This window comes from Natrix helvetica (assembly GCF_964273705.1).
Source record: "Natrix helvetica genome assembly, chromosome: 6".
NCBI lineage: Eukaryota > Metazoa > Chordata > Lepidosauria > Squamata > Natricidae > Natrix > Natrix helvetica.
Genome location: NC_138553.1, coordinates 77,878,418 through 77,888,264, shown reverse-complemented (window position 1 = coordinate 77,888,264; position 9,847 = coordinate 77,878,418). Strand labels below are relative to the sequence as shown.

The 9,847-nt window shown below is 45.3% G+C and overlaps 1 protein-coding gene across 1 annotated transcript in view; it reads right to left on the bottom strand.

The window, feature by feature from the left end:
- Window positions 1-233: 233 nt before the first annotated feature.
- ANO2 (anoctamin 2) overlaps window positions 234-9,847 on the bottom strand; it is a 140,693-nt gene continuing 131,079 nt past the window's right edge. The window contains exons 23-24 of the mRNA XM_081957963.1: window positions 5,361-5,466; window positions 234-3,410 (exon numbers count right to left, since the gene is read on the bottom strand). Of these exons, the coding sequence (XP_081814089.1) occupies window positions 3,129-3,410; window positions 5,361-5,466 (388 nt within the window). The 3' untranslated portion in view covers window positions 234-3,128. The remainder of the gene's footprint in view (window positions 3,411-5,360; window positions 5,467-9,847) is intronic.

Below are 9,847 nucleotides of genomic sequence, written 5' to 3'. Positions count from 1 at the left end.
ACACGTATGACGGTTGCAGTGTCCCGGATCCCTTTTGTGACCTCCTGAAGGACAAAGTCACCGGGGAAGCCAGATTCACCTAACAACCGTGTGAGAACTTCAGTGATTCACTTAACAACCATGGCAAGAAAGGTCGCGAAATGGGACAAAACTCACACAACTATTTTGTTTAGCAGAAATATTGGCATAACTCAGGAACGTCTCGTGCAGTTTCAACCAAACTTGGTGCACAGATGACTTACTCTCTGGAAACAAATATTGTGGGGCCAAGACACCCCTAACCCCCCTCGGTGTGTGTGTTCTGTTAGGATACAGCCTGTTGTGCCTTAAAATGGCTTCTACCATACTGCCTTAAAATGGCTTCTACTGTACAGCACAGTGGAGTTGCCATGGTAACTGCTCCACAGTACTCCAGAAGGGGGCTCCCTCTGGTAAGGGGGACAATCCAACATTAGAAATTGCTGCGACGTTAATGGAAGGAGGGTTGGGATAAATAAATGTCCTGGTAGCACCGGGTTATCAGCTAGTTATCTATAAACTCTGTCTCCATTTCTGTCTATTCCACCTTCTAAGGAATGACACGATGCCACATGCTGTGATAGAATGAAGCCCTTCTGTAAATGGAAGAATATTTGCCCATCACTGAGAAGCAGTGTCCATGGAAGAGTCTAGTAAGTAGCCATCCCAGACTGTAAACCTAGCATAGACTTGTAGTAGAGACCAAAGGCTCAATTAAAACCAGTTTTGCTCGTTGTTGCACCCAGGAGTTGCTCTCCAGTGCATCTATGCTGGGCCCTGGATGAAAGGTTGTGGAAATTCAGAATTGTCTTAGTCACCGTTACATAATTCTGAGTGTGAAACCACTCATGTATGAAAGAGATGTTGACTAACATTATTTTTCTATATTATGGGAGAGTTTAATCTCTATTAATTAGGGAGGGCCTGCTATCTACTTTGAAGAGATTTGGAATCTCTGCTCCAAAATTAACTCCAGGGTAGGCTTGGTGGTAGCTACTTGCAACCTATCAGAATTTTGCAGCGTTCTCCGGAACCCCTAATGCAGGAAAGCGTGAACAAGCGGCTAAAGCATCTTTATTTCTTTATTTTTTGGACCCAATACGATCCTTTTAGAAAATATAGAATAATGGAAATGGAGGAACCGTGGCAAATTTAAGCGATACCCCTGCCAGGAGTTCTGAGTGACATACATTTACAGCTTGTTTTTATCGTGCCAGTTGGCTGTATAAGTTGTGACCTAATAACATTTAGAGCAAAAGTCGACCCTATAAGTAAGCTTGAGTCTGGTAGGAAACGTCAAACAGGTTTATGAGTTTGTGCAAAAGTCACAGCGAGGAAAAACTAGGTCCCTTTGTAAATAGATTGAAGCCGACTGTCGGGATTGCAGTATAGGGCAGGGGTCGGCAACCTTAAACACTCATAAGAGCCACAAAGGTCCCAACCGGAAGCCCCCGTTCAATTCTGGAGCTGACCGGAAGTCCAGTTCTCCCACCATAGAGTCTCCTCCTAGCGGGGCATCCTTTTTCCTCTACCTGTCCTAACTGAAAGCCCTATCAATTGTGGAGCTGACCGGCGACAGGGAGCCGCAGCAGAAGGATAAAAGAGCCACATGCGGCTCCAGAGCCACGGGTTGCTGACCCCTGTTATAGGGGAAGATATAAAAGATACATTCGCTCTCACCTTTTCCAGTAAAGAAAACATGGACCATAAGTCAGTCCCAAGTTAAAAAGAAAAGCCCTTTTTAAACTTCTAAGGATGGGTGATGGAAAACACCGATATTTAACCAGGAGAACAGAAGTTTTCATCAGAAATCATGGGTGCTCCATCACTGGAGATTTTTAAGAAGAGACTAGAGACAGTCACTTGTCTGGAATGATATAGGTTCTTGCTTGAGCAGGGGGCTGGACTAGAAGACCTCCAAGGTCCCTTCCAGCTCTGCTCTGCTCTGCTCTATTCTATTCTATTCTATTCTATTTTCTCAAGTTCTCTCACTGGACCCTAAAGGTGTTCTGGTGGGGCCGGTTGGTGGTCATCTAATAGCAAAGGTCATTCCAAATCAGTCAGTGAAGAATCTAATATTTTCTCTCCCTCCCATGTCCCCACCGTGACATTTTAGAAGGCTATGCAGCCACCAAAGGCAGGATTTTGAAAAAAGAAAAAAACCCTTCCACCCCAAAATCGGCAACTGTGTCTCTTTTCATCTCGCTGAGCGACCGAGCTCAAGCTTGTGGGTAGGTGGAAAACGTCCCCATCAAGGGGTGGGATCCTACCAGTTTAACAACGGGTTCTCTGAGCGCGCAATTTGCACACATGCACAGTTTACAGAGAAATCACCTTCCACATAACTGCTCGGAAGGAAAACAGCTGAGACGCAGCAATCCACTCGGCAGCGCCTGCCAGCTGGGCGTCAGAAAAGGGGAATATAGTGCAGGGGTAGGTAGGCAGGCCCAGCCGAAAGTCGGAGTGAACCTGTTCACTCCCAGCCAATAGCCGGAGATACCGGTTCGCTCGAACCGGTGCAAACCGGTTGAATCTCACCCCTGGTTCCATCCAAGAGAGAGGGCAAGCAGGAGAGTCCCAAGTGAATTTTATAACGACAATCCTGCCAACAGCAGCCAAGCTTGGGGAGTTGGCTCCCACGTCTATGTTATGACTTTAGCTGAATATTTAGGAACCTATAGTAATTTAGAACCGCGGAAATGAGAAGACCCCCTGACATCAGCGTTCCCACCCAAATGCTTGGGAGCAGTGTGGGGACTTAAAGTGATTAAAAGCATGGTGTTTGTAACTTAGAGAGGGTGCTGAAAACCACGTCTGCTGTTCTAGATCTCTATCGGGTCTCTTCTGCCCAGCCACCAAGGTGAGATCGTGTGACAGGTAGACAATTATGAGATTTCATTCCTAAGGACAGTGTTGTTGTTTTTTTTGTCTTAGGGCATAGCTCTACTAAGTGTCTTATAGCAAGCACAGTTGTCACCACTTCCTCGGGTGAGCAGGGAAGATCTTCCACTAAAAGACCCCTGAACTCCCTTTGTGTTACTACAGCTCTCATCATTCCTCGGAGGAACCCAATGAGTATTCAGGAAAGTTCCGAGTGGTTCAGATATGGATCATACATCGCTGTGTCTTGAACTAAGAGACGTAAAGCTTCCCCGGCGGCTTCGGTAGAACTGGGTGAAACTGGCCGCCCGACTTCTCTTCCTTTTCTTCTCACTCCAACTCCTTTGTTTGTCCCGGGCGATAAAGTTTTCCATCAGCTTCAGTTTCTCGTGCTCTTCCCTCAGAAAGAAATCCACCAGCACGCTCTTCTCCTTCTTGATCTGCTCACTGATGTCCTTGGGGATGTCTGGGATCAGCCAATCCACAAGCACGCTGAGGAACATCACCAGGTTCTGCCAAGGAAGAAGGAAGGAGGAGGAGGAGGAGGAAGAGAAGAAGAAGGAGAGGGAGGAGGAAGAGAAGAAGAAGGAGAAGGAGGAGGAGGAGGAGGAGGAGGAGGAGGAGAAGGAGGAGGAGGAAGAGAAGAAGAAGGAGGGGGAGGAGGAAGAGAAGAAGGAGAAGGAGAAGAGGAGGAGGAGAACAGAGATGGATCATAATTGAGAGGAAACTACAGGTCACCAGCTGTGGAGAGCTAGCAGATTGGTCAAAGTTTATTAACTGGATTGTGTTATGTAAGAGCCATGGTGGTGAAGGGGTTAGGATACAGTACTGTAGGCTACTTCTGGTGACTGCCGGCTGCAAGCAGTTTGGCAGTTTGAGTCTCAACGGCTCGAGGTTAACGCAGCCTTCCATCCTTCCCAGGTTGGCAAAATGAGACCCAGGTTGTTGAGTCAATATGCTGACTCTGTAAACTGCTTAGAGAGGGCTATAAAGCACTGTGAAGCAGTATATACCGTATTTTTCAGAATATAAGATGCACCTTTTTCCCTCAAAAAAGAGGCTGAAAATCTGGGTGCGTCTTATACACTGAATACAGCATTTTTTTTGCCTCCAGAAACCCCACCTCCTTCACCAAAATGGCCATGCATAGCCTTTAAAAGGCTTTCAGAGTGCTCCTGGGGGCTGGGGAGGGCAGAAAGTTTGCACTCTATAAGCCTCCTAAAGGCTATGCATGCCCTTTTTTGAAAAAAATGGACCCCTTTTGGCGAAAAGTGGTCCTTTTTGGGGAGTGCAAAAAGGGTTTTTTTTAAATTTGCCTCTTCAAAATCTTGGTGCGTCTTATACTCCGGTGCGTCTTATACTCCAAAAAATACAGTAGGTCTAAATATTATTGCTATTTATTCCTTCCTTCCTTCCTTCCTTCCTTCCTTCCTTCCTTCCTTCCTTCCTTCCTTCCTTCCTTCCTTCCTTCCTCTGTCCCTCCCACCCTGCCTCCCTCTCTCTTCTTCCCTTTTTCCTTCTCCTTCCTGGTGACACAATGGTTAGAATACATTATTGCAGGCTAATTCTGCCGACTGCCAGCAGTTCAATTCTTACTGGCTCAAGGTTGACTCAGCCTTTCATCCTTCTGAGGTCAGTAAAATGAAGACCCAGATGGTTGGGGGGCAATAGGCTGAGTCGGTAAACTGCTTAGAGAGGGCTGGAAAACCCTGTGAAACGGTATATAAGTGCTAGTGCTATTTAGCTAACCCACAACATTCGAAAAGGTTGCCATTTGTAAGAACTGGCAAGCCGACAAATCCAAAGATGATCATGTGGTGTACAGGATCTCCTGAAGCTATTTTTTTCTAGTCTTGTTCTTGTACCCTGAGACAGGGCTGCACATTACAGGAGTTACAACAGTCCACTTAATGACTGTTTGACGTTACAACCCCACCAATTAAAAAATGTCTTTTGGCCGTTTTTTACACTTTGCAACATGGTCTGATGATCAAAATGCCATGCACTCAATAACTGTCTCCTCTTTATGACAGTTGTCACCTTTTGACAAGCAAAGTCAAAGACAAGCTTGAGCAAGGGGTTGGACTGGAGGACCTCCAAGGTCCCTTCCAACTCTGTTATTCTATTGGCTCAGGCTCACTGCACAGGAAGTCCTAAGTATGTTTTACTCCAGGGTAGGGCTCGGCAACCTTAAACACTCAAAGAGCCACAAAGGTCCTAACCAGAAGCCCCCCGTTCAATTCTGTAGCCGACCAGAAGTCTGGTTCCCCCAAAATAGAGTCTCCCCCCTAGTGTAGCATCCTTTTTCCTCCACCTCTCCTAACCAAAAGCCTTATCAATTTTGGAGCCGACCGGCGATAGGGAGCTGCAGCAGAGGGATGAAAGAGCCACATGCGGCTCCAGAGCCGCAGGTTGCCGACTCCTGCTCCAGGAAAAAGTAATACGGAAGTGAAAATGTTTACCTGAAAGATAATGACGAATGCCAGACGGGCGGACAGAACAGACCAATACTGCTTAGAGAATTCATATGAGTTTTCTGCCCACGGGGGTTCTCTGTAATCCTTAAACCTGAAATATAAAACCGGCACATTAAACAATAATTTTAAGAGCAACACCCATTCTTCTTTACTTAAAAAAGTTTCAATTTTCACATTTGGTTATTATTTAGGGATTAAAGTCTAGTTGTAGGGACATAGTGGCTCAGCGGCTAAGACACTGAACTTGTCAATCAGAAAGGTCGACAGTTTGGCAGTTCAAATCCCTAGTGCCGCGTAAAGGGGTGAGCTCCCATTACTTGTCCCAGCTTCTGCCAACCTAGCAGTTCGAAAGCAGGTAAAAAATGCAAGTAGAAAAATAGGCACCACCTTTGGTGGGAAGGGAACAGCGTTCTGTGCACCTTCAGCATTGAGTCATGCCGGCCACGTGACCACGGAGATGTCTTCGGACAGTGCTGGCTCTTCAGCTTTGAAACAGAGATGAGCACCGTTCCCTAGAGTCGGGAACGACTAGTACATATGTACGAGGGGAACCTTTACCTTTACCTTTAATGTCTAGTTACATCATAAGAATTAAAACATCAAAGCATATGTGATTGAAAAAAGCATTGTATTCTGAATAAAAGCCAAAGAAACATTTGCAAAGAAAAATATATACGACAGAATGGGTATAGATAAGATATATTCTCAGCGCTTCAGATCTTTGGGCCTCAGTACTTGCTTTTGTTCACACAGCTTGAGAACAGATGAATTTTTTTTTAAAAAAAAACGTGATTTACAATGTACGGTTAGTCCTCATCTTACGACCATAATTGAGCCCAAAATTTATGTCGCTAAGTGAAAAATATGTTAAGTTGCCCTATTTTATTACTTTTGTCACCACATTTGTTAAGTGAATCACAGCAGCTGTTCTGTTAGCGACGCGGTTGTTAAGTGAATCGGTCTTCCCCATTGATTTTGCCGATCAGAAGGATCCACAAAAGCGGATCACGTGACCCCGGGACACTGTAACCGTCATAACTCTGAGTCCATTGTCAAGCATCTAAATGTAAATCACGTGACCATGGGGGTGTGTGTGTGCTGCGACAGTCATAAGTGTGAAAAATGGACGTAAGTCGCTTTTTTCAGTGCCGTTGTAACTTTGAACGGTCGCTAAGTGAACTGTTGCAAGTCAAGGACTACCTGTATCGAATACTTTCTTGCCAGCCCTGGTTTTCTTAAAAGGAGGCCTTTCCTTTTTTCTATTTGAATAAATGTTTATTAAATAAAGATAAAGACATTGGACACCACGCGTGTGTAAATCGTAGTTACAATCTTTAATCACAAGTTACAAGCCACAACTGATAAATCCTAAGAAACCAAGAGGAGAAGACAGTAGGAAAGATGAGAAGATGGGGGGAAAAAATGAGAAGGGAGACATCACTGTGGGAATTAAGCTTCCGGGAGAGTGATGGCGTTGGGGGCGGGGTGGTGATGGTGGTAGAAACTATCTTTGTGTGGGGGTTATACGGAGTTGGATGATATGTAGCCATAACAACATTCTTTCTAGAAAGCCAAGGTCATCCTTTGTCTTTGCCCCTGGTTGGAACTGGATGGATGGAACTGCCAGCATGGCAGTGGAAGATTGGACCATGGGATAGACTTGTGGATGGGGAGGAGGGGCAAGATCTTGAACTTTCAACTGGGTGGGGGAAACCTGGAAGCTTTCAGATTCAGGTTTTCCCAGATGTGCCAAGACATGGCTCTCTTAATAAATTGGAACTTTGCCTTGGATTCTGATTCACTTTTGGATGCTATTTGGAACCCTGACGCTGCCCAGTACTGGCTTCCTGAGGGGAGAAGTTGAAACAGTTTCTGTCCAGGATGTGATGTAGATATTTTGTCAGCCCTCTTTCTGACCTGTGCAAGTATACAGGTCCTCAGTGGAAGGCAGGTTGGTAGCAATTGCTTTTTCTGCAATCCTAACTGTCTGTTGGAGTCTATTACAGTTCTGTTTGGCTGCTGTGCCATTAATCCGATCAGAATAGAGCTGGAAGGGATCTTGGAGGTCTTCTAGTCCAACCCCCTACTCAAGTAGGAAACCTTATACCATTTCAGCCACGTGGCTTTCCAGTCTCTTCTTCAAAACCTTCAGTGATGAAAAAGCACCCACAATGTCTAAAGGAAATCCGTTCCACTGGTAAATTGTTAATTATTAATTGCTAATACCATGTTTATTCATATAATACTAATAAAACGAATATAATCAAGCCATACATTAAAATATACGTATGTCCTTGAATGTATGGTTTGATTATATTCATTTTATTACTGTTGTATAATTAGACATGGCATTAACCGTTAATAATTAACAACTAACCAGTGGAACAGCTTGCCTTCATACGTTATGGGTGATTCAACACCGGAGGTTTTGAAGAAGAGCCTGGACATTAGGAGTGATGGGAGTTACATGGGAGTTACATTGGAATTACATTGCGTAGACGGCAGACATACTCATGAAGTTAGCAGAAGATCCACCCCTGGTGAAGATAGCAGAGGTGAATCTTGGAAAGAGACAAAACCGTGATAAACAGACGCCATCCAGTACTTATAACCAAGGTCAGAACAGTTGCAGAAAACACATAATGGTGTCATCCTAATCTCATGTCTGTGGCAGTAGATAAAAATTGAAGGCTTTGATTTTCTCAGAGTTTCTTATCTTATGTCAGTGCTCATCGTAAAAAATGACAATAAAGATTATCTTATCTTAACTAGATTTTTGCAAGCTATGGAGAACCTGGAAGACATAACAGATAATGGTAAAGTTTCCCCTCGTACATATGTGCTAGCCATTTCCGACTCTAGGGGGTGATGCTCATCCCTGTTTCAAAGCCAAAGAGCCAGCACTCTCCAAAGACGTCTCCGTGGTCATGTGGCCTGCATGACTAAATACCGAAGACGTACGGAATGCTGTTACCCTCCCACCAAGGGTGGTTCCCATTTTTCCACTTGCATTTTTTACGTGCTTTCGAACTGCTAGGTTGGCAGAAGCAGGGATGAGTCACGGGAGCTCACTCCATTACGCGGTGCTAGGGATTCGACCCGCCGAACTGTCAACCTTTCTGATCGACAAGCTCAGCTTCTTAGCCACTGAGCCACCGTGTCCCTTATTCTGAATGAGACTTTTTGCATAACCCCAAGATTTTGGGACTCATGGAGCGGGTGTGCAGGGTTTTTTTTTAAAAAATGGTCCATTCTCTGAACTTTCAGATTGCAGAAAGATCTACAACATATTCAAGAAGATAGAAAAAAGATGGAGGCTAACAGACGCTAACGGTCCACGCGAAAAGACAATGTTTGCCAAGAGACACATCTGGATGGTGAAGCACACTTTTTTTTTAAAAAAAAGGTTGACCTTTCCTAACTGATGCGACTGGTACCAAAACCACAACTTTTTGGCATTCTACTCCTAGCATCACACAACAGCGAACGCCTGAAAGGAGCTTTCTTGTTCATTGCTTAAAGACAATAGCGGAAAGCGGGCAGAGTGTGTATTATTGTGGCTTTGCAGAACTTCAGGTATGCGGGTGTGAGCACACCGAGTGTCCCATACTTGAACAAGTGGCGCAGCCGACGCAACCCAAAGAAAGAGAACTGGCACGGAAAATATGACGTCAATCTGAACACGACGGAGGTAAATGAAGACCAGCGGTACCGAGAACGCCGTGCGATGCCATCTGCTTAATATAATAATAACAAAAAAGAAATTACCTCACAAGGTTTCGTGACAGCCTTAAAAAGAACCTCATGAGCTCTTCCTCCATGAGATGGAGAGAGATCAAAATGGCTCTGAGGGCAGAGAGCTCCGTTCTACATAAAGAGAAGGAAAGTTTCCAGAATGGCTGGGGAAAAACAACAACAACGATAAAGGGCTAGGAAAATCAAGCGTATTGTGACATTCCTACGGTAGATAACGTCATATTGTTCCACTGGACCATGGCAGCCATCCCGGGGAATCAACACCAGGGGACAAATATGTTCCTTCCACCGCTGGAACAGCAATTCATCAGGAGGACTCCCAGGGAGGCTGCAGATGTAAGAAAAAGGATTGGTTCTGTGTCTCTTGGATTGCAGCCTCCAGAGATGTTAGCCCTGGATAGAACGACACGTTTTAGTTATTGCCATCTTTATCCCATGAACGAGAAGGTCACGATCTGTTGGGCCCGTTTTTCAGCAGGTCGCTTGGGCACCTGGATGATCAAAAAAACGCCTCCCTGTTCCTTTAACGCGTGGGAGGGTGTGTGTCAAACTCAAGGCCCGTGGGGTGCTTAGAACCGTGATGGCGAACCTATGGCATTCGTGCCACAGGTGGCATGCTGAGCCCTCTCTGCAAGAATGTGACCCGGCGCCTCAGCTCAGTTCCACTGCGCATGAATGGGCCACCTCCTGTCAGCCGGCTGATTTTCAGGTCTCTG